The following is a 25,702-nucleotide window of genomic DNA, read 5'->3' as shown; positions in this document are numbered from 1 at the left end:
TAATGTCGAGTATCAAAGTCGACATCTTTCGATTGCCATCACAAATCGCTCTTGTGGCGGGTTATATGATTTTAGCGATTTTGAGCTTAACGCCGTTTCATGCTCTGCCTATGCTATAACCAGTCCTTCTCGATTACACATCGGTAATTCTCGAGTATTTTCATATTGTACAATATCTGAATTTTTCCATTCAAAATATATTAAACCTAAGTTCTTTATATGTATTTTCTTCATAGGACCCGAGAGAAACTCTATCAACCAAGTACTCCATACCTGCCAACGATCATAATACCTGTGCCTAATTTACAGTTTATATCATTAATCAAACCATGCAGTTACCATGGCTACAATTGTTAATCATACATAATCGAGGTTCTGTCCCCTAACTTAGTTGACGCGTCGCGATGCTTCGATAGACGACTCGCTCATCTTACAGAGCGATTTCGCCTCAACACATTCTCCCTCCCTCCTCGCATTGAGCACTTTCTCAAATAGAGAATAAGAAGAACGGTTTTCAGGAGAAATCTTCAGCTCCAGTTGTGGGTCTTTCGTAAAGGTATTGATTTCAGCCATCAGAGTCAGGCAATAACATGGTTATATAAAAGTTCGTCATTTGTCCCGGCAGAAAAGCGTAATTTTCTGTCCCGGAGTAATGTCCTCGTCTGCCAACCCAGATGTCGCAGGTTCGATTCCGGCCTAGATGGTTTTTTCTCCATCTAGGGCTTGGGTGTTTGTAATTTTATGGACAAATGTAGGTGCCCTTGCTCTGCTATATATATGATCAGCATCTGAAGAAGGCGGGGCCTTGTCATTGCAGCAATTGGTGCCTCTCTCCATTGCCGTTCTTTTCAATTCATTGTCAGTTGTTACTCTCATAGTACTTTTAAGATCATCTATAAATTTCATTCTTGGCCTTCCCTCTCCTTTTTCCCTATTATATCTCCCTCCATTATACTTTACTGGAAGCTGTTTTGTCTGAGAACATGTCCAACAAATTTCATTTTCCTTTTCTCCATCTCTTTTATTAAATTCCTTTCCTCTTTAATTTCTCTTGGTACTTCTACATTGCTTTAATCGTCCATCCATCTTGCTGTTCTTCTCCAAACCAACATTTCCACTGCTTCCAACAAAGACTTTTCTCTCTTTCCCAATGACCAAGTTTTACATCCATACGTGCATAATAATGTACACAAAATAAATTATTTTTGCAAAGGATTTTCATTTTCCAAATTCATATGTTTGTTTCCTCAAAGATTCTTCTTATTACTGGACCGACAGTATCGATGTAGTAGGGACATAAGGATAAGTATTGCACTAGGCAAAGAAACTTACACAAGGAGGAGGGTGTTGATGACAAGGATTTTCAGTAAAGATGTTAAGCAAAGGCTCGCCAAAACTTTGATATGGAGCATAGCTATGTACGGCACGGAAACGTAGTCATTGAAGTAGGAGGATAGATGTAGATTGAAGGCTTTTGAAATGCGGTCGTGGAGAAGGTGAAATGGACCAAGAAGAAAACAAATGAGGAAGTACTTGGTATAGTGGGCGAAGTGAGGGGTTTGCTGGGAGAAATCCTATAGAGGCAGGAAAAATAGATGAGGGGCGCATTGATCGGCAGTGGGATATTGAAGACTGTAATAGAGGGGAGAATGTTGGGCAAAATAGGAAAGGGCAGGAACAGGATAGGGATGCTGGACGGGATAAAGTAAGTACTCAGAGATGAAGAGGGAATTATTGCAGGGTAGGATGTTGGGCTGGGAGTTACAAAGTCTATTTATTAGTTGTGTCCATCCACAAATTAACTTAACCGCTAGATTACTTAATAATAATAATTTTATATATATATATATATACATACATACATACGAGGGTCATCCGGAAAGTAGTACCCGTTCGTGCCGCATGAAGTGCTGACGACGCGAGTAGCCGCTGGACGAGGTCAGATAGCTTCAGTGGCTTGTCTGCCTTCTCTGAGCCAAGTTGCGTGACGCTAGCATTGCCTGTGTTGTTTCTGTGATTGTTTACAATGTTTAAAAAAATTGAGAACGCCGCCAGTTGTGAAGTGAGGGCAGTGATTAAATTCCTCAATGCAAGAAACGTTCGCCCATGTGATATTCATCGCCAATTAAAGGAGGTGTATGGAGACAATGTAATGGACGAGTCGTCTGTTCGGCGGTGGTGTCGCAACTTCAACATGGGGAGGGGGAACACACACGACGATGAGCGTTCGGGGAGACCGTCTGTCATTACAGACCAACTGGTGAGCTCAGTTGACGAATTCGTGAGGAACGATCGGCGCGTCACAATTGATGACATCTGTGAGCATTTTCCCAATGTTTCTCGGACAATTGTTCATGAAATTGTTAAACACCATCTGCATTATGCAAAAATTTGTGCAAGATGGGTCCCTCGCGTATCTCAATGAGCTGGCGGCGAAGGACTATGCAGCAGGAATACAGAAACTTGTCACACGTTATGACAAATGCCTTAATTTGCTTGGAGATTATGTTGAGAAGTAGTTTAAAGTATCCTCTTTCAAATAAAATTTTTTATGTTTGTTAATATTTACTTTTGTGTCTTTATTTCACGAACGGGTACTACTTTCCGGATGACCCTGGTGTGTGTGTGTGTGTATATATATATATAAAATTGTTAAAGACTGATGTAAAGGCCAAAGTGTAATTTTTAGATTAATGAAAAATAAAATGTTATAAAAGTTGCAGGCATAATGTGGATTGGAAAAATATTATTTTTAGTTAATAAAAATAAAAAAGAACTTATATTTTGGTGGACCCAGCCACCTTCGTCTGAGTACAACGGGTGACTAATAGGTGGATAAGAAGAAGAGGGGATATTGGGGGAGGGCTAGTTAAACAGATGGGTATATGTAGTAAGTGGGTGCTGAGTAAACAGGAGAGGTATGCATAAGTTAACGTGAATGGTTTAATCCAGGAGTTAGGCAGGATTTAAATAGTAGGAATCAAGCAAATACTAGGGTTATCAATTTGTTTCGTGTTGCTGTGGATGGAAGGGAGGTAATAATAGATACTTCCTACCAATTATCAAAAGTTTAAACGCAGGTAGCTGCGTGTCTGGGAACTGGAAGGGACGCAGATGGGTAAGAGGATGCTCAGCGTTGACTAATTATAATATCGAGGGACACACCACATTGGCCAATATAAAAACCTGGGCCGAGCTTAAATTGTTAAATGCACACTTTTAGAAATGGAGAAGTTGGAAAGGACTTTGTTGTTGGGAATTTGTGATAAGGTTGCAGCAGGTTTCTTCGTAGCATGATTGTATGGGTTATTAGATTTTGAGATCAAAATAAGCATCTTTTTCAATCAAGGTGGACATGGAACATGGCTTCATTCACAAGATAAAAGGCATCATTTGCGATAGAAGGAAGAGGAGAATACTTTCTAAAAAGGGAGAGGACAAACAGGAAGTATTAAGGTAATAGAAGGGCCGTACATCTGTTCTTAAAATGATACTATGGAAACATCTTTACAGAGGAGATAAACAGCAGGTAGGAAGAGTTGCCTAGTAGTTAACGATGATGTGACCAGCCAAGTTAGACCTGATACTTTTCTAATAACTGAAATGACTTTCATTACCCAAAAGGAAGGAGCGAAAAACAGAACTTTCAACGGAAAGCAACACTTAGAATGGAAAGAGCTAGGGCAGAATGGGGCAATTTGTAGTGGGTAAAGTAATAAGACTAGATGTAGTTAATGTTTCATATCGTTCAACATTTACGAAAAGGCAAGAAAATTGGGAGGGCTTAGGGGAGGGTAAAATAAAATATACTAGAATAAAGCAACTATGATCCTATTGTCGTGAAGTACTAGAATTAACAAACATATAATTAGTAATCCCATCAGCTGCAGAAAATATGGATTTAAAATAATAGCAGTTAACACTAATGGTAGTCTCTACATTTCTTGTAAAATGGAAAGGAGATGAGGTTCTAAATGGGAGAAGAGTAACTGGAGAAAGTGAATAAATGGGAATATCTTGGCATATAATTCAGCAAGGGAGCATGATTATTGAAAGAACACAACACAGAAGTGGAGAGAAGAGCAAAGACGACTTGAGAAGAGGCACCATGTATTTACATCATCAAACACCAATATCAATACAGTCTTAAGTGCCAAAATATATGAAAGGAACAAGCTTAAGACCTTCATTGAAGACTCGGGTTCAATAAAATTATTAACTATTCTTAAGATCACACACTTGACACAATGCTTGCACAGAGAATACATTGAAAGAAATGAATACCAGAATTTTTAGTGAAACACCTTTGGGAGGACCACAAAGCAATTAATCATGTCATAGTTACATCTCTTAATTTGTAATTCATATTTTATCTTATTGTTTAGGGAATAAATAAAATAATTTTGCCCATTCTGCAAATAATGATCTTTGGATTCCACTTTGCCAAGTTTTCCACTTGGCAAAGCACATTCCTCTTAAACGCAACCTTAATACAAAATAGTAAGCTACAAGCTCAAATCATAGAGGTCTTAAGTGGTGACGGGTTTATAAACATTTCATAGGTAGCCATAATAGCACTATGCTGTGGGTGTAATTTTCCGTGTTGTTTTTTTTTGCATGTGGTATTTTTCTTTTTTACGGTTGGTGACCTAACACCCCCCGCCACACGCCCTTGCGGCGGCTTGCGGGGTATTATGTAGATGTAGATTAGAATAACTTATTTCCAAAAATGAGAACCACCTTGGAAAGTAAATTTACCATTCAGAAATTTAATATCCTCACATTTGACTTTCAAAATACAGTTTGTGCCAGTAAATATTTTACTATTAGCTAAAAAATAAAACAAAATCATACGGTTTAAAAGTTTATGAAAAATTTATTGACATGTTAGAAAGCAATGTTTCCTTAAACAGCATTTCAAATCAAACATATATGTTCATGAAAGTGCATTATAGTTTATGTGGTAGCTTCAACCCATGCTGGCAATTGAAAGAATTAAGACAGGACCCCATCGGTAATGAATAGCACTACAAAATACAAAAATGCATATTAGTTTAGGTAAATGCTCATTTTTTTGTTATTCAAATTAGATTGACTTTTATGTTCATATATTTGAATTATTGATGGGTATGATGTTAAAGATGCCAATTTATTTATATCCAACAAAATTATAAGGCATGATGCTGTAAATATTTCTTACATTGGTTTATTATAAATAACAGAAAATGTTAAATATGAAATCATTATTCACTAGGGATATTGAACATTGGCATGACAATGTTTCAAAGCGAAAAAAAGCATTTCCAGCATCATTTGAAGTTCTACTGGACTGTGTTCACCTGAAAAAATAAAATGGAAAGAATTATTCGCACTGCAGACAAAAAGATCCAAGCAAAATCATGACATGACGTTGCTTGAAATGTGGGAGAAATCAAAATTTACTTGTTAAAACAAAGGGTCAAAGTTACAAATTGGTCAAAAGGATGCACTTACAATGTCATCTATTTTCAGGATACTCCTTACAGTTTCTGACGCCAACGTGATGGCACTCACAGACACAAGGAGGGGCTGAACAACATTCTCTTCCAAGATATTTGTTATTGCACCCTGAAACAAATGAACCAATGGCATGTGTAATTAAAAATCACCAAACTTAATCTTTCATAGGATTACATGCAATGTGAAAGGTGATATTAAGAAAATTCTTTTTTGCATACTGACTAAACAATTCCAATTCCATACATCCTTCCACAACATTAATAACAATAGATTATTTTAAATTCACAATAAAATTGAAATGTGCAGGATATTTCTGCAATGGCAAATGTAAGTTTCATTCTTGGATGATACATTCAGCTAAATTGCCATCCATAAAAAAATATTACAAAAAGCCTATCATTGGCATTTAATTCTGTCAATGACTTGGAAGGAGTATAAATTTTATTGCAAAAGAAAAAAAATGGAAACATTAACAAAATAAAATAATCAAGAATGGTATTTACATTGAAAACTGCACATAAAGGGAAGGAGAATATGTTTAACTTGAACAGATCATGTATGAAATTAATTTCCAAAATTAATGCTCTTTTTTAAAAGTTTGCCAAAACATAAGCCCAGCTTATAAAAAAGTACACAATTACAGTGCAAGAGTATATTCAACAGCAATGCAGTTTAGTTCTTACAGACGTTATGCAGGTTTATGTAATAATTGGACTGCACATACAATGCTGTAAAACATATGGCATATAACTGTAAAATAATAAAACGGTAAAAATTAAAGCAATCATTACTTTTCGAACGTTGATTCCTGCGGTAACTTCACCCTGTGCATGTCGATTGCGGAGTTCGGTAACTGTTGCTATTGGATTGAGACCAGCATTCTCTGCCAATGTAGAAGGAATTACTTCAAGTGCATTTGCAAAAGCCCTGGAATGGGAAAAATTCAATTAATACTTCAGGTAGCCAAATGGAACCATTACACCTTACTTGAAGTGCAATACTATTTCTAATCATACACTTATAGATTACAATTATATCTTACCTGAAGCAATAAGCATCAACTCCGGTGATAGTTTGTGCGTACTCGGCCAACTGCAGGCATATTTCCGTTTCTGGAGCTCCACCTCCAGCAATTAACGCTCTGAAAAACAATTACACCATAAATCATGTGCAGCTCAAAAATACCTATTTAAAATGATGTCAGATAGAAATGAAAAACACATTTTAAAAATAGTACAACTTTTGTGAAATAAATTAGTGATGCGAATAAAACTAATATTTCTCCCAGAACAATTACTAGGGATAATTTATATTAAGAGAACAAAGTACCTCTGCTTTACAAGGCACCGAACAACACACAAGGCATCATGAAGGGAGCGGTCTGCTTCTTCCAAGACAAGCTTGTTGCTGCCTCTTACCAGCACGGTGACCGTATGTCCTTGGTTTTGGATTCCTGTCACCTATCGTGGGTGAAAAAATATTTGACTCGAGGATTTTATTATCAACAAATGCAAACAGGTCACACAACACATGAACAAGGTGCCTGCCAACATAATTTTAAAGCAAACTATGAACATGAGATCAAATGAAACACCAGTTAGCCTGACCAAGATGTGTGTTCCACTATAGGAAAAACTTTCAATTTTCAGACATTTTTATGCCTGAAAATGCTTGAAACTATTCTTTGGAAAAAGTTTTAGAATGATGAGTGGATTAGAATGAATTTGATATTTTCTCTGAATGTGTATCTAACCAGTTAAATGATGTTTCATTGAAACATCCAGTTCTACCACCTAAAACGAGGGAAATTCCGAGAGTCTCACGTCAAAACTGGTATTTCATTTTTTTCAATCAAAATGGCCGATTAACAATCATTACCTTAACAAATTTACTGCTTCCCGTCTGAACTTCCTCCACTAATTCAGCATTTCCAAAGTATTCAGGTAAAAAGTGGTCCAAGCTTGCGATTGGACGACAACCTAAAGTCTTTGGTAAAAAAAGAATTTTAAGACATTTAAAACTTACAATCCTTCGCACTTAAATGATTGCTTGTCTTAGTAGAAACGTGAGTTTCATGAAAATACACACCTTACACACAAATTCTATGTCCTCCCTTTCAATGTCTTTCACGACCATGACTTTGATTTTGTCGAGGAAATGCAAGGCCAAGTCGCTCACGGCATCCCTGGAAATGCCAAAGCCGAATGATGGTTAACACAAATGACTACAAATAACTGAAATTATGGCTATTGTTCTTCTAAATTTTTAGACATACACTCAAAATAGTTTCTTAATAAAAATGCAATTGATTTGATCAATTTTTTTTTTTTCACCTCAAGATGGACTTCTGCACCAAAAGCACATTGCATCCACTCTTCTTGATTTGCTTGACTATATTCAAGATATATGCCCTTTCTTCCTTAAGAACACGGTCCATTGCTGCATAATCAGAAACAATAACATTGTGGTCCATCTGAGAAATTACCAAAGTTCAATGAATATCATCGCAGACAACATAGCACGAGCGAGAATTCAAACATAAAACAAAGGATCACTACCATCTAATTACACACACACGCATATCAAACAAAATGAATTAAATCCTTTTAAAACTATACTTGAGACTGTGGATAACGATCGAGATAATGGATTTGACTTCATAAAATCAAAACTTGTTACCAGGGGGGGCATGATCTCCAGGGGAGGAAGTTAGTTAGTAGTGAGCAGGATTGCCAAGAGATAGATTTCCCTAATTACTGATGCATCCCTCCAATTAACAAGTGGAGATTACATGAACTACTAAACATTTTTCACTCATTCTCAACGCCAGCAAATTATTATTATAATAATTAAAGAGTAGTCTACCAGTTTAGGCAGGTTGTTGATGGATTCAGTGATTAAGCATTGCTACTATTTCAAGGCCAACCTTACATGATACTAAATGCCCAAACATTTGCCTTGAGACTAAACAATTAATAAGCACCAGTTAACTCTTAATGCTTTATGGGACCTGATCTGGCACTTAAGTGATAAACACACATTTCATTTCGCAAGGGGATTAATGCATTCACACAGAGGTTCAAGAGGGAATTCTGCCGTCATTCCAGTACATACATTCGGCCCTCTTTCTGATTAATTCTTTCCCCCTTATGGACCTTATCATATTTTCCTTGGCCACAACGCCAAAGATCGATTTGAAGGACTACATCACTTTAACACATAAAATGAAGCTGTATGTTGATTAAAATCCATAAAAAAGTATTGTTATTTATTTTTAGGTGATATCAAGTTATATCCAATACATTATAACTTAGAATGGTGGTTTTACTTACATCTGTCTTTGGAGGAGAAATGCAAAATTGAATTAGGCCTATCTTTGCCTTTTCAACCCTTCTAGGATAATTCGTTCCAGCTGCTTTTTGAGTGAACACAAGTCCATCAATTAATTCTGTGTCTTCGATGGTGCCACCTAACTTTTTGATAATTTTTATGTCCTGCAACAATATAAAAGTAACTTAATATAACAAATATTTCAAACATATTGATAAAAAGAGTATTATTTTATTCTACTCCATTACCTTTAAGTCTACATTGCTGTCTTTGGTGGGGTCGATCACTTTCATCACGGCTTCCACTGCGAGAGGGGCTAAAATACTGGACTGCTGGGAAACAACCTGTGGGGGGACAGGAACATTTTCTCACTTTTTGAGCTAAGCTATATTGTTATACACTAAAAAGTTACTCTTCAAGCACCAAGGAGCCAGATTAAGTTAACATTTGATTCCCGTACAAGATCATACCCAATGCACCAAGGAAGGACTTAACCCAAGGCATGTCAGAGAGACATCTTGGGCTCTAAGGATGTGCAATCAATGCATCCGAGGATAGCCTACATACATCCAGCATGACGCTTGCTCTACAGCACTGCCATGCATCACGCAACTATATATAGTCATAGTGGTGATAAATTAATTTTAGATGTGTTGACCACTAAGGTCAACACACCCGCACTAAGGTTAAGCACCTTTCACAACCCAATACATTCATAAGAAATTTTAAAAAAATTACCAAACAATTGTACAAACATGATAAACATGGCGTGAAAGTAAGTAAAAATGTTGTGCCTTGTATCACTTGCATGTTACAGGTGTGGTAAGAGGCCAGATTCATTTAAGAAAGCTATTACTCAGCTAAGGACATCTGGGTTCTTGCTAAGTACAAAAACAAGGTCTCCCTCAACGTTTAACCTAATGCAAGCAGCCCATTAATTCTCGCACACACCAGTGGGCACCTGCAAGTCCCAGGGGAGGCGCTATCTGACAATGGACACATACTTACCCAGATAAAAGGTGATCCCTTATTTAATCCCAAAATTGACTAACATCTTTGGAACAAAGCAAATTTAGTAGATGCCACACTTAAGAATGAATGGCTAGCGTGTGCAACCTAGAATGCATTTCACCATCACCTTTGTAAAAGGGTTCAGTGAATAACAATGACAATAATAATCAATGCGGGCACACTGGTGCCATTTATAACATCATGAATTTCACTTTCCATTCTCTCACTCTAATCACCCTAACCTATGACATTTAGTGGATGCCATTAGCTGATTCGTTTTCACTATTATCTCAATTGAGACGGCCTACATCCTTGAGCGATGGAGGTTCAGATTTGCGGAAAGGCAGGAAGGCTCATACCTTAGTATTGTGGCGGTCATTCCTCCTTTTTTTTAGTCCCTTTGTCGTCTCAATTTTTATACAGCTGCATTATTCAACTTTGAAAGAAAGAATAGTAACACTCTGACATGAGTGATACAATTCCATAGTTGCACCCTATCCTGTCTCCTCTAAACACCGCAATTCTACATACATTGATATCCAACACAATAGGACTGAATTCTTCGGAAGTGGAGCGCAAGGCAATGAAACAAGGGCTGCCATGCTTTCAAAAGCAGGATTGCAAGCATATGATTAAGCATACAAATGGTATAAAGTTAATGTTTATCTAACCCTAATTAGAAGTTTGTGTTATTCCTCAAATCACAGGAGTTCCTCACTTACAGCACTGCTATTCAAATAGCTGAGCATCAAAACCAATCACTAAATGCACAGAAGACATTTCCACGAATGTAAATTTGATACATCCAGTGAATTGGGTGAAGTTTTTTAAACAGCATGCATCCATATTAAATCAAAATGAATTACTTTCCAGGGTTTCAAGAAATAATATAGTTAGCCATTCTTTATGCATTAAAAATTATGAAAAAGATCATATTATGCTTATTTTCAGACACAATGGCAGTTTAGCTCAATGCAAAGCCATGATAGGAGACAAGAGTCCTGCTGCCAGAGGGCCACGAGCAGCTAATAGCCCCACTACAATACAATTACACTTCTACATGGCACACGGAGATGCTCCAAACATTTGGCAGATGACTAGGATGGGCTCATCGCAGACTAGCTAAGATGAAAGAGAGCAAGACCAACCCATTTAGTAATTAGTGTAACACTCCTCCCTCTTGAGGACAACAGAAATATGTCCACAATCACAAGAAATAGCTACACATGGAAACAGCTTTTGAATCTAAATTGAAAGCCTGGAGAGAAATATCTGTGGAGACAGCACTCCACATTGTAGTCCATCAAGACTAGAAAGGAAGACTAGAACTCAGGCTGTATGAATTGGGAGCTTTTTTGGGTTTAGTATAAACAGTTGTCAACAGTTATTTTGAACAAATCAGAGAGCAGAAAGGCATGAAACATGTCAAGCACTGAAAGCCAAAGACAAAGAGATATATTAAATTGTAGGATTGCATATTCAAGAGAATTCAACTGTCAATAAACTACTAATTTACATTAATAACAATGTATAAAAAAGTAGTCAGAAAATATTTTCCTTAAAAATTCCATGAAGACTCCACAAACACCAACTTCTATATTTTACGCAATGTTTTCACTTCTATTCTTCATCAATAAACTTATCTTCATTCTTCTCAAATACTTTTTGGCATTAAAGATGCTTTACTGCTTTTGAAGAAACTATTATACATAAAATACAGCTAATTAACAGCAAAATCAGTACTTTCTCTTCATCTTGAAATGGATCAGGACTTATCAGGAAAATATATAATTTCCTATTCTCATTTCACCATGGACTTTTAATATATATTATTTTCTTGTTAGCAACCAATAGGGTTAAATTATGTGTCAAGTAATACAACATTTTAATAACACCAGCTTAAAAAATATTTCAATGTAACCAATTGACTGACCTTTGAATTCAAGGCTGTAGATGCACTTTTGATCAAACTCTCCTTCTCTGACAAATCCAGTGGTTTGGCCATTGACTTCAAAATATCCACAGATTTCTGGGCGGCCCTCTGAAATGCATCCGAGATAATGGTCGGGTGTATTCCACGCATGAGAAGTTTCTCGGCTGCCTCCAACAGACTGCCAGCAACAATAACTACACTGGTCGTTCCATCCCCAGCTTCTATATCTTGAGCCTTGGAGAGCTCTACCAACTGCAAACAGGAGATTAACAAAAGCAGCAGACATTAGACTCCAAGCTACATTTGCAGCAAAAAGAAAATTTAAATCATGAACATGATAAGAGTAATTCAATTTCTGAAAATATACTTAAAACAACAGGAAAAATGCATACATATCACCTACGGCCAATACCTAAATTACGTAGATGACCGATTTCAAGATGCAGAAGATATGAAGTACACCGCTTCACGGCACCAAATAAGGAACTGCAATTCATTTCATTGCCCATTTTAGCGATAAAAAAAAACCATAAACACCAGTAATCAATCCAAAGGTCGGTTTAGTAGGTAATGGTAGAGTTCACCCAGTACTAAGCCCTATACGGCGTGCGAAAATTCACACATCAGGGTAGGCGGGCCAGTTCCTTCCCTGCGTTGGTTATGGTTTCCCAGGAAGATCTGGTACCCAAAAAATCACTTTAGCTTGGGTGGAGCTGCAGGTGCCCAGAGTGCCTTGCCTGGGAATCGAACCTGGGACCCTCTGGTCAGCAGTCCAACGCTCTACTCACTGGACTACCGCGACTCATTTTGGTGATATATAGTCATTTTTAATTGGCTAAACAGAATAACAGCATTGGCATGTTGTTTGATTGTATCAGAACAGAATATTGCAATTAATATCCCTGCCAAATGTAATTGCACCTTTTCTTTAAGCATTTCTTCTAATGGGACTATTTCGGACACCTTATCAGTTAATACCAGGGTGACAAGTCTAGTGCTGTAGTCAAATGTATTTAAAGATGGGCGAGTAACATTAACTTTTATAAACCTGCACAAATACAATCTTATATTCAACATATCATGTATCATTTTGGGGATCAAGTAACTTCACCACAATGTCTTGGCATCTTACCTTACTTGTCTTGAAGGTGTAAAAATGTATTCTACTTCAAGATTGCCTCCAATTATTATTCAAATACTGATAACACAAAAACTCCTGTTCCCTAATTCTCTCATGACACCTACGACTACCACTAGGGTGAACCTAGAGAAATAATACCTTGAAAACATTTTGCCACCTGGTTGCAATGTTTCCTGAAACCTTCAGTTACTGCTTTCCAGATTTAAAATTATCGCCAAGGGCCTGCCTTGAATGAACACCTGACATTTTTAAGTGAGAAATTTAAGAGCCCACGTATTCAAATATGAAAAACCAGCCAAAATTGCTGATCATTACAGTCGGAAATATAAAACCAAACTGAGGGGTCCGAACTAATGAGAAAGAAAAGTTTTTTAAATATTAAGCAATGAGGAAGAAATAGTCCCTGATAAAGTGAGCTACTAATGATAAAATAGCATTTTCTCACATTCAATTCATGGGCAAAATTTTGAAATTTCACAAATCAGAAGTATCTTACCATCTTTGCCGCTGGATGAAGTAAATTCATTTGCTTTAAGATTGTGGCGCCATCATTTGTAATGGTAACTTCTCCATTGGCAGCTTGTATCATTTTATCCATTCCCCTAGGGCCAAGGCTCGTTCGAATGGCATCTGCCACAGCTATAAGACAAATTTATAAAACCTTAAAAATATAAAATAAATATGGACATTTGTCCACAGTGACTGTCTTCTTTCGCATTATTTATGGCAAAAAGTCATAATTTTAACAGTTTTAATTACCGAATGTCATGCCACTTTCAAATTATACCCATTAAATGAAGTCTATTAATATAATTACGAACAATAACTGCTGAGTGAAGCCTTAAATGCAGTGAGCATGTCTAAGGTCATCGTACAAACTAAAAATATATGTTGTAGCAGCCTGTTGCATATCGATCAAATATTAGTAAAAGCCCCTTACACTTTTACTTAAACATGTAGATGACTTTCGGGAGAAATGCAATCGAAAATACAATTTAAAATTGAAAAACACGCTTAAGTAAATTTTGAATGAGTATAGACCAAGGAGGCAAAACCTACAGCGTCCGGGGGTCCTCGTTTGGGCTTGGCAGGGCATAACTATGACATCTGGATACGTTCTTACATGCTCTTTGACAACATAGGAATTAAATAAATAGCGGTACTGAAAACAATGAGCACGTATTAAATGACTGGGGACTACGTGTGTGTGTATAGGGATAGGGAAGATCACAGTTGCCATCATAGATTTAGTAAAAAGTTCCACTAATAGCGAGTGAAAAATGTACAACTTCAGAAAAAGAGACATTCATATATTACGATGAAAAGCCAATAAGTAGAGAACAAAAATCATAATTCACGATAACTTCTCTATGGCGCATTTGAACACAGTTACAGTATCCAATCGTACAATTATCAGTACAATTCTTACCGTAGAAGTACAACTTTGGAACCGGTAGCAACACAGAAAAAATTTAAGGGCAGGTACATCCTTAGGAAAAACAACAAATCACTATTTCTACTGGATTCTAAGAAAACAAACTATGGCCGAGGAAAATATACGGTCGACTTCTCAATTTCTCGAAATAATCAGCCACAGAACGGACTAACCTTCAAACTGAAGTTAACCAACCCGCAGGTGGTAACCTCGTTGTTACCTGAAAGTTAACCAGAACATGTAGCAAACATCACGGAAAATAAAGGCTACACCTCTTCCCATTCCGATTGCGTGATTCAAGCTTTTCCAGTCCGATTTAATTAATCACTAAGGATGCTCCGCAACATTAAACAATAACTCTTAAGTAAATAATTGAATTATTTAAACTGAATTCTCCACCATAAAAAAAATAATGCATTGAGCAAGAACAACCTTAGCTTAATACCAACTAAAACGTGATAGAAAACCAATACTTATTTCATAAAATTACCTTTCGCTGCAGTAATGTTGCTGCTTCTAATGTCAGCCGGTTTTGATTTATCCCGGTACGCTCCACTTTGAGTTTTCTTTCCATCCCCGCTCATTGTATGTGGAGTCATTTTCAAAAAAATTAATGTTATAAACCGTAATTAGTAATGGATGTTCGAAGATTCACAGATGATCGAAAATCTTGGAAAAGTACTTCCAGGACAGCACCAGGAACACACGAGAGAACAAGGCTCGTCCAATAGGATGTGACAATAATTTTTCACGAACGAAATTATATTTTTTGCAGTAGATCCAACACAAAATGTTATCTGAACTAGCGTCTTAGAAAATAATTTTCGCTTATAGTTTGAACGCTACATATTAATTAAAGTTAATTATTACAAATAAAACAAGCAGGGAGAGAGTTTATTTTTTTTAATTATCTCACGGTTCAACTGCGACGTTTACCTGGAGGAAAACATTTCATAAAAACATAGGTATGTCGAAGGATATCTTTTTTTCCAGATTACAAGACAATTTAATAATTGTTTTTCTATTTACTTGTTGCAAGACAGCTGAACTTACGTTTGAAACGTTACTTGTGACAGAAAACACGGACTCGTCCGCATTCTTATACAATCTGGTTTATTGGTGTTTAATTGATAACTGCAAGAACAGATGGGACTTAAAATCATGTGGTTTATAATATAGGGTAATCGAACTGACAAAAATCAATTCACCAGTCCAAATGTTGAAATTTAGGCAAGTATCTGGGCTCTGTCTTTACACAATGGATGGATCAACGGTGTAGTCTGATACTTACAGGTAAATGTCATTGTTCCGATGAATTATATCGGAAAATATTGTTCCAATGTGCACGAATTATTAAATATCATTGAAACATCTCATCCCAGCATCCTTTTAAAAATGTATCCTTAAGTAATTTGGGACAATATCATTCATCGTATAACTTGTTAACAATATTCGATTTACACTGAATCCAAGTGATGCATGTAATAACACTAACTGGCACCATAGAAATTAGTAATGTTAATAAATTCTGATGCACCGCTAATATGATTTTCAAAATATTCCCAGTTATCACTCGCAAATTGACTACAAATATATGTTTACCCACACCCGTAGTTTTAACTTCCCGATTTTGAGTAATATTGGAGGGATTATTTCAACTAAGTCCCATCCATTATTTTTGTTAGTGGATATCTTGAAAGAAATTAAAATTCATTTCAATTAAGTTTATAAAATGACTCCCGCTAGATTTCTGCGAATTCATAATAGTAAAAACAAAAAAATAATTGGAGTTAAATAAAACACCAGTTAATTTCATTAACTTAAATAGTTCAATTTCATCCATGAAATATAAATTACAGATACACACAACACTCATAAGGTCATCAACTTGCATTTGCTAGAAGGCACAATCTTGTCATCATGAATTTGTCCTAATAATGAAATTTTTGAAACATGAAACAAATGTAGATGAAACAATCTTCATGAAATTAGGAGATATTTAATTTATGTACACTGATACATGACTCATCAATAATTACGTCAATTAATACCCTCTACAGTAAATTAACATGGCCAAAAGCACATTATAGTCATCAGTAATATATTTGCTAAATAATTACATTGAAAGATTATGCATCACTCACACAATGAAGTACTATGTACAATGGGAATAATGAAGAATGTCACAATTAAACAATAAAACACAAAGAGAAAGTAAATATGATGAAGGATGAGAGAGCCTTTGAACAAGTACATATATGTAATTTCCATAGTAGCAAACCTGAGCTGATAAATAATTCACATGAAATTGATGTACAGAAAAATGTTAAATAATTACAAAAAAATATGAGCTAACGTTAACTATCATGTATTTTTGTAGTCTTAAACATGACTAGGCAGAAATTCCTCAAGGATTACTCTTTGAGATGAAGTCAGTTCCATTTCAGTCACGCCCTATAAGGCTTTTATTCAAAATGTGTGCGTGAACACAACTGCAACGTCACTCCACTCCTGAAGCCTTTCATTCGGACACTTTATCACACGGAGAGGAATGGAAGAACCTCAGGAGATTTTCAGACGAGCAAAGTTTGGTTCGTCCTTCAAAATTCACCTGCCTCCTGTGATCTTTCTTTGACTCTCCCCCTTCACCTTGTTCCGTCTTGGCAACTTTGACCCTCCTCTCTTGGCCTAACTTGGTCAACCAATCCACATTCTCCTTGTGTCTCCCTGCGGATGAGCAGCAGTTATGTCTGTGGGGGGATATCCCGTCCACCACAAAGTTGGGGAGACCCTGAGTGGGCGACGGTAATGACAGAGGGGAAGACGCCGAAGGGGTTATCGCCTTGAGGCAGTCCTTGGGTGTCACCGGCAGAATGGAGGGTGCACTCACTCCAACTACTTTCCTGACCTCTCCCTCCATCGCCTGCTCACTAATTGCCATGAATTCCTCCAGTTTCCTCTTTGAACCCTTCCTGGAATTTCCAGGACCACCACCATTCCTCCCCCTTGGACCTTTCCCCTCCTTAGGGGTGATGGGGGAAGTGAGGCTGCCGTCACTGCTGGGGGTTCTAGGCGTTCGCTCCTGAACTCGCACCCACTTCCTGATAGTTCTTGGGGTTGAAGGGGACACGCAGTGGTCCATGCAGACTTCCTTCTCTGAGGGACAAATCGACTTCCAAGGGCACACTCTGAGGTCGATTGTTTGCTTCAAACCTTTCTGCTCCTCATCACCAACCCAAATGACCTTGCTCCTTATTTCATCTACAGGTGCATCACTCACAATCCGCCACAAACCATAAGTCATGTCATCAGAGCAAGTAACAAACTGAAACACAAGATGGACGGAAATGAATAAGCAATCGAATTTAACATGGAAGTTTGGATACTGATCAAGATGCATTGATAATTTAGTAGCAACTGTTTCATGCCTTCACGTTTACTTCTTTTTTGATGCAAGTGATAAAAATTTTTCCTTTATATCGCCAAAATAAGCTTAACATATCATGCATTTCATTGATTGATTTAAGCTCAAATGCGAACAAGTATCGAGAGGAAATAATTGGAGAGGGAAGGAGGTAATTTCGAATATGATATCACACCTTTCAAATACATTCCACTCAGAAATTAGGCATTTTATGAAGTAATAGAGATTTTTTTTCAAAATAATCCAAAAATGTTAACACCAAGACTTACTCCAAGGTCATTCACCACAATAACATACATTCTACTATCTCATTAAGAAATGGTGCAAGAAAAACTTTAAAAAAAAACAAAAATAAATCTCACTTGAGGTTCATCACTGTTGCGCCATGCAACACTGGTGACTTCTCCCAAGTGGCATTCGGCCACTGCAACCGGGAATCGACTTCCTGTGACACTCCAAATATAAGCCTTGTTATCACCGGATCCACTCAGCAAATGAGTTCCATCAGGGCTCATGCAGCACTTGACATAAAATGAATGATTACTGTGGCCACAATAAACGCCTACTGGCATCGAGTCAAAAGTTGTCGCATTAAACACGTATATGTTGCTGTCTAAGCAGTTAGCAAACAGTCTTGTCTTGCTCGGGTCCATAATTAGACTCGTGAATCCATTCATAGAGCCTTGCCCTTTCTCTGGTAAGCGGAATTTCGGCTGGGGCATTCTTTTGTAGATGGAGTAATTTTTCCTCAAATCCCACACTTTGATTATCCTAGAAAAAAATTTTGAACCCCATTAATATTTCCATCAAAAGGTATTCACAAAACGGCTGAACACAAAAATTACTTCTGAAATAACATTTAGAGTAGTAATTTTTAGGGGAGGCGACCGACAGCCGAGGTCATTTACGCCATTGGGGATGGACGGGAAAGGGTGAAGAGAAACCAATGAGTAGGCTAATACCAGCATTGGCATTAGCCTACTCTTCATGAAAGGCACCAAGGGGTCCACAGCTTAACGTCCCATCCAATGGATGGCATACTCACTCCAAGTGCCCTCCACAAAGCACCTCAAGTAGGGATTGGGATACCACTGAAAAACATCTGCCACAGACAGGATTCAAACATGGGCCCACTGTGTGGGAAGCCAGTACGTTAGCTACCACACCATCCTGAACCCCAATAACTTTTAGCACAGAACAGAAAACAAGCTTTATATGCCAAGATGTTATTGAAACTATGACTGTAACTGTAATATTAACTATGCACTTATTTGCTAAGCAATAAAATGCATTCAGTTAAATAATACACAATTGTATTCATGGAACAGTAATTATACGTGGACAAACATCTAGCAATAGACTTAGGCTGCTGTTCTATGTGAAATTATAAATAAGTAATAGGCAATTATTGTGACCTCGGTCATTATTTCCTCATTTGTGTGAACAAATACATGGGTCACAATAATGCCACTGGATACCATAGCATTTCATTCAGAATATTAGCCTACATAGCAGTATTGGTTTAGGATACCAACCAACTATTTATTATTGCTGAACCAATCTGGTCAGTGCTTTCATGTATTTGATGATTACTATGCATTAAGCATGATATGAAACTCATCAAAATAATTTTATTATTTTTATTGATTGCAGGATTTAAACCTTCTGCGAATGAACAACCAAGGTTTTGCTTTCATGAGGTGGGCTTTTACATGCTATTGTTTTGCTCGATCAACTATATTTTCCACATTTTAGATATGATAAAAGATCAGCAAAAAAAAAGCTTACGTAACTTGCCTTTATATACGTTTTCCTAAACAGAAAAATCAATCAGAATCACTGAAATCACAAAGTTAAGGATGGGGCATAATAAAGCCTACATACATTTCTCTAGCAAAGAGCTAACCTATGCTTAAAGCAATGAAGGTTTCACTTTTAATTAAATTAACTGGTGCTTCAAAGCCATAAATCTGACTGCAACTAACAGAAGGGAATGGATTATATTTTCATTGCTGTTACTGAATGCATTAAAGAAAGAAGAACCCTAATTTTTTTGTGGCTCACAAAATATTTCAAAGAATGACCAGTGCAAAAAACTCTAATGAAAATGTACATACCCATCCATAGCACCACATGTTATTAAGGTGTGCTCATCTTGAAAAGTCATGCTTATGATGGAATTTGGGGGTATACTTGTCTTTTTCTTCCGACTCACAGATAAGTTATCCAGATGATCTGAAAATAAAGTTTCACACTCTTTCATTTATGTACTGGAGGGTTTACATTATGTTCCACTACATGAATTTTGGAGGCTTTTCCTTACGTGTCATTCCATGAGCATTTTCAATGTAGTTATCTGGCTTTTTCACCACGGAGTTGTGATTTAATCTTGTGTCCCATACAATTATTTTACCATCACGCGCACCAGTTGCAAAGATATCTGCAAATAAAAAGTTAACATTTCTCAACATTACATCTTTACAACTAATTTGCTGTTTTTCACAAAATTTCAGTTTGCATTCACTCCTGCCATTTTATAACAGTAGAAGTATCATGTACCATCAGGAAATTGTGTTTGGCAGGTCAACCTAATTCTAACAAATAATCTCTACGCCAGAGCTATTATGCAATGAAAGCTCAATTCAATAAAACCCATAGCACAAAAAAACAACCTCCACTTGGCAAGAATCTGGAACCTTTGGGTTAATCCGTCATCACATTTCCCAGAGACCTATGACCAGCTCCTGCATCCTTTTATCGGAGAAAATTACTAATTATATCAACCTAGGTATCAAAATTATTCCTCTTGTGAATCTTACTTAACCAGTATGTTTTCAAAGGTGATATCTATTTGTAACCATATGTTAGCAAGATTCATACAGTATTATAGTACAAACATCAATATTCACCTGACACACTCGATTAGAAATGGGAATGCTAAAACAAGAGAAATATTAAAAGTTGGCAAAGTGAAATTTTATTTCATGAATGGTGGCCGGTTTAGTTCATATCCTTTATCTTATCTAACTGTCCATTTCCTTTCCCAATTTTTATTATTGCTTTACATGAAATTAGTGTTTTATTCGCACATGGAGATCATGTTTTGTATACAGAATACAGCTACTAGGCTCCCATCCAGAAAATTATTCCGAATTGCCAAGAAAACTCTACTCCCTTCCTTGAGGAAAGAAAATTCCTCAAGTAATGACATTGGTTCTTATAGAAGGTACGAGAGAAAATCACTGAGAGACATTGGGTACATTTGTAGCACATTATCTGTAATTTCATTTAAATGAACTTACATCTAGAAAATATTCTTCTTCGCCAGTCCAAAAATATTCTTCAATTCAAGAAATCGTTCATTAGTTGAACTGAATTGACTCTAAGCTTCATGAAATGCAAAATTTCTACATTAAGGATAGAACAGGGACGGAAATTCCAATTTCTATATTGCTGTAATCCCCAGATAAATTTTGGCACTGAATTGATATCAAAGATTGAATTTATTGGGGAATACCCAGGGGCATCATCTCATCTGGTCTGGAGCTACCACACCACCTCTACTCATTCATGGCTCTTAAATATCCCTCCAGCCAAAGGTAATTCCCCCAACTCCGCAGCACTATAATTTATGCTAGCACATTTGAGGAGCGTTTTCTGTCTAAAATTAATTAATCTGTGCTCCACTAGAGGGGCCCTAATCGAATCATTACATTATAGTCAAGAAATATGTCCGAGTAACTCAATTTTGCAGCATTTGTTATCATCCACAGCAATACATGTTCGATTCAACATAATCTATAACGCATGAGATAACTTTCTTCGAAACTGTTATTACTTAATGTTAAGACATTTAATTTCCTTGCATTCCTCTGTATGTGAAGTGAAATATACAATATAAAATGTCACAAGGTTCCAAGGATGAGTAAGCCTTCATAAAGAAATTTTTCAAGCCTAGAAAAAGCGAACAGAACTCACACAATTACATGAACCTTTATTTCCTTAAAAAACAAACTAACACTTTCAGCATGCATAACAGCTAAATCATTGGTAGTGAGACAGATGCACCATAGTAAGCTTCTCACATAAAACTACCGCACGCCACTCATTGCAAATAATTGTGGGAGCGCAAAAGAGTAAATTGACGTACCATTATGATTGGGCCTGAAAGCAGCAGTTTTCACACTGGCAGAATGCCCTAAAAATTGAGAAACTTTGCAGATCTGAGAGTCTCTCAAGTCCCACAGTACAGCAGATTGGTCTCCAGAAGCAGTCACAAGTTTTGTATCATTTTCCATCCAAGCCACATCGAAGACAGCATTCAAATGAATCTGTGAGACTAATTACAAATACGAGAATTAGAGTTTACAATAATTTGGCGATCTACTCGAAGAAAAAGGCAAACGTATCATGTCATATTGCAAGGATCATAATCAAAATTTAGGTAACCGTTAATAATAAATCACCCACGCATCGTTTTCTCTTAATACATTATGCTGTTACCTAAAAGTGGTGACTGCTTGTATAAATTTGTATCGTGGAGAGCTAAGAGACCATCCTCATTAGCCAGAGCTAGCAAGTGCTCGTGATTACGTTTAATGCAGTATTTACTACAATACACAGGGGACAACCCTTCCGGGTTGTTTGACAACCCAGTACTATGGTCTGAGTTTAGCAATCCCATACGTTTAACAAGAGAATCTTTGGGATACGTGAAACCTGTAAGAAGATACATTTATGATAGATGAATTATCCTTATTTTCAAAAGAGTTAAAATAACAAATTTGGCAAGTTTATTAACCTGAATTACGTATTCCGCCAATTTCTCTTTCTCGAAAATACACAATTTCCTCCATATTTCAAATAGTTTACGTGCGGTTCACTACATAATGGGAAAAACGCGTTTCTTCCATAATAAAATACTTTCCGCGGGAAATATAATCGATTGGATTTTGTTTGACGATGACGAACGTTAGAACCGCTGCTAAGCCGTCATGAAAATTTGACAGTAAAATATTTGTACTCCAGAAAAACATTTAGTACTCACTTTGACGAGGAAGAAGCAGACAACTGTAAAGTCCATCTTTAAAATATTGCAATTATCCAAGCACAAGTAGGGAACTAAATAATTTGCAAAGAATTATTGAATGATGGTTTCCTTGTGTGTTGGGCGCATGTCGTAGATGACTTCTTCATATTACTGACTAAAGCATAAACCGGCTCTCCAACCTTCTTTGCCCTTGGCATCCATTTATTGTTGCTAATTCCTTCATATTCGGTTCGGCAACATGTTAATTCAGTTTTTCACTTCTTTACCGTCATATCATTTTTTCACTCGAATGAGTAAGTTGAGACAATGGACTGTTTCATTGATAATGGCTGTGGTTATGGCATTCCAGCTAATTAGGTATTGCTAAAACGATAGGCGAATTTGGAAATCAATGGATATGAGTTAATTGAAACTGTAGGTGAGACAATGGCTTAGATATTGGGTTGAAATGTGGCTATTAATATGAATGTGAAAAACCCTTCGTTTACCCTGTGTGGTACCTATCAGCTTCCTTTTTTGAATTTCTCTTGTAAGATAAGCTGTTGGACTATGTATAGGTTTTTAAAAAAATAATGAGGCCTCTATGTGGCTAAACGGGGGTATTTTGTGGACTATTACAAGATACAGCAACCCATGTAAGTTCAGAGCGAAGTTAAAAAAATGTATTAAACGTACAAATCGAAGCAGAGAAATGATGTATTCATCAATGTGGCGTTAGCGAGTCCTAAAATATGAGTGCCCTATAAACCAATCATAAGGTCGGGCAGCATTTTCTTCTGCTACTGAGAGCAACTTAAGTCATTCAATTCTTGTATGACAAAATGTACCCGAGGTATAGGTTTTTCTATGTGAAAGTAGTGAAGAGGTCAAGAAATTTATTCCTATGTAACGACGAAAGTCAATTGTGAGTTGTCACTATTTCTATTTGAGTTGTGCAATTCACCCGATGCACTCTGCCATAGGTTTTTTCTCCCTTGTTTTGGGACTTTTTTGAAGAAGGCGATAGTTCTTTTTTTACCCAAAAAAGATGGTAGTTTTAGTCAGAAATGCGATCAATGCGTTCAGTAGGCTGACGGAAATTCCAAAAGTCATAAGCACTACAGTTAACAGATTAAGTGGTAAAGGTATCATCTAAATAACTGATTTGAAACTGTTAAAATATTAGGAATTTATATTGATACAAATCTTAACTAGGAGACTCACATCAGTCAGACCTGTAATAAACTGAGTAAAGCTGTTTATATGTTAAGAAAGCTCAACTTTCTCATTTCCAATGAGTATCGTTTAACACTTTACCATGCCTTCTTTCAATGTCATTAAAATTATGGTGTTGAGTCATGGGGTCATTCCCCACATGTTAAACAAATTTTGCTACTACAAAAGAGAGCAATTCGCTCTCTTGTTAATCTACCCATTTCCTATCCCAATTAAAAGAATCAAAAGTAGTGCCCATTTATAAAAACCATGGCTGTGTCAATGATTTGAACAACTACAGACCAATAGCCGTCCAAAATACATTTGCAAAAATATTCTAAAAAACCATGTATATGCTAATAGCATCTTATCTTATTTAATCGAAGTGGTTTCCCATGCCCTTCCCCAGTAGTACCTACTCTTAATGTTACAACATCACTCAAATGGCGTCCTCGGTGGTGTCGTATGCTTTTACACCCACCTCACTGAGGAACAGATCCTGCGCGGACTAACTTCCGTCTGGCTGCAGCTCAGCAACCGATGTGGCATGAGTGGCCCTACTAGGGGTTAAATATCATTGCTCCTTCCAGCCCAGCTCTAGGGGTCACATAATGCACAAGCACACCAATGTTTTATTCAGCCCATGCTTCTAATATGGAGAGTATATAATTTAGTAGATAGCAATGGGACAGTGTTTGATGCTTCTGTTGTATTGTGTGTATTGTGTTGAGGATTAGGTAGGTACCTGGCAAGAGTGATAAAACTAATTATCAATTCAAATAAAATAAAGAGCAGAAAAGTTTGAAATAGGGGACTAATTTATCGAAATTTGGTTGTAAGGGAACATGAAATGTTTTCAATCAGGGTAAGCAGGATAATATCTGGCAATGGGACCACCCCAAGCCGGGGAGTTTTTCTTCAACCCAAGCAGGGAATGCTTCGGTGGGCGCAATAAATCAGTGCCATGATCCAAGATATGACTTTATATAGGTGGTGCATATATAACTCATATATATATATAACTTATATATATATATATATAACTATTACTAACCTCAACAATTCTTCTAGAATGGAAGGGGTGAAATGTGAGTTCCCACTCAATGATTTAGGTGTTTCAAAATATAAATAGAGGAGCAGTTTTAATGAAAATGTAGGAAATGAGATATAATTTTTCATACAGTTCAAAAATGGTTGATCATAAGGGTTAGGGCATAACAAATTTGTTCCTAAACCCCTCCGCGTGGTTCTCAGTACGTGGTACCTCACAGTTGGCAGGCCTCATTTGTGGATCGACGTATGTCTCATGTCCTGCTCCACTCTTTTAGTTTAGAATTTTTTAAATATCCATGGTTGTTGCCCTTGGCCTATTAGGTAATGAATCTTTGTAACCATTCTGTTTTGACTACATGAAAAGGCACTCTATAAGGAAGATAAATCTAACAAGTCCGGTTCTATTTTTCTTTTCTTTATTGCTTGATCCGATCTCCCCATCAAATTTCTCTGGAACCATTCATGCATCATTCTTTCTTTTTGTTTCGTCATAACAGTTGCGAGGGCAAAAGGCCTCACCACCATCTATGGTCTCATATGTCAGATGTCTTTCTTGAGAAGTAGAAAAGCCTTGTGTATAACACCTTATGTATTCCAAGAGGGTTAAGCTTTTTTTGAATGAAGATAAAATT

The 25,702-nt window shown here is 36.8% G+C and overlaps 2 protein-coding genes across 2 annotated transcripts; both read right to left on the bottom strand.

The window, feature by feature from the left end:
• Positions 1 to 4,851: 4,851 nt before the first annotated feature.
• On the bottom strand, positions 4,852 to 15,066 carry CCT4 (chaperonin containing TCP1 subunit 4). Its single transcript, XM_071598857.1, has 13 exons — positions 14,840 to 15,066; positions 13,411 to 13,553; positions 11,774 to 12,025; positions 9,078 to 9,173; positions 8,832 to 8,993; positions 7,833 to 7,972; positions 7,588 to 7,684; positions 7,378 to 7,485; positions 6,829 to 6,959; positions 6,542 to 6,640; positions 6,291 to 6,426; positions 5,494 to 5,607; positions 4,852 to 5,339 (listed from the first exon to the last, which is right to left on the bottom strand). The coding sequence occupies exons 1-13, from the start codon at positions 14,946 to 14,948 to the stop codon at positions 5,322 to 5,324; spliced, it is 1,605 nt and encodes a 534-aa protein (XP_071454958.1). The 5' UTR covers positions 14,949 to 15,066; the 3' UTR covers positions 4,852 to 5,321.
• A 1,804-nt stretch (positions 15,067 to 16,870) lies between these two features.
• l(2)dtl (WD40 domain-containing protein denticleless) lies at positions 16,871 to 23,024 on the bottom strand. The gene is made up of 7 exons (XM_071599007.1): positions 23,003 to 23,024; positions 22,277 to 22,492; positions 21,924 to 22,112; positions 20,097 to 20,213; positions 19,891 to 20,008; positions 18,136 to 18,544; positions 16,871 to 17,674 (listed from the first exon to the last, which is right to left on the bottom strand). Exons 1-7 carry the CDS (start codon positions 23,022 to 23,024, stop codon positions 16,871 to 16,873), a joined length of 1,875 nt encoding a protein of 624 aa, XP_071455108.1.
• Between the last annotated feature and the right edge of the window lie 2,678 nt (positions 23,025 to 25,702).

Source organism: Hetaerina americana, unplaced genomic scaffold (assembly GCF_022747635.1).
Source record: "Hetaerina americana unplaced genomic scaffold, ioHetAmer1.1.p SCAF_10, whole genome shotgun sequence".
Taxonomy (NCBI): domain Eukaryota; kingdom Metazoa; phylum Arthropoda; class Insecta; order Odonata; family Calopterygidae; genus Hetaerina; species Hetaerina americana.
Note: the sequence above shows the minus strand (reverse complement) of the source record. Positions and strands in the feature narration are given on the sequence as shown.

Excerpts from the sequence above, each read along its gene's own strand:
- CCT4 (XM_071598857.1), bottom strand. The coding sequence starts at position 14,948 with ATGACTCCACATACAATGAGCGGGGATGGAAAGAAAACTCAAAGTGGA. Across the intron at positions 7,973-8,831 it reads TTTCTCCTCCAAAGACAGAT|ATGGACCACAATGTTATTGT; the intron begins GTAAGTAAAACC and ends GTAATTTCTCAG. Across the intron at positions 7,685-7,832 it reads GTGCAGAAGTCCATCTTGAG|GGATGCCGTGAGCGACTTGG; the intron begins GTGAAAAAAAAA and ends TGGCATTTCCAG.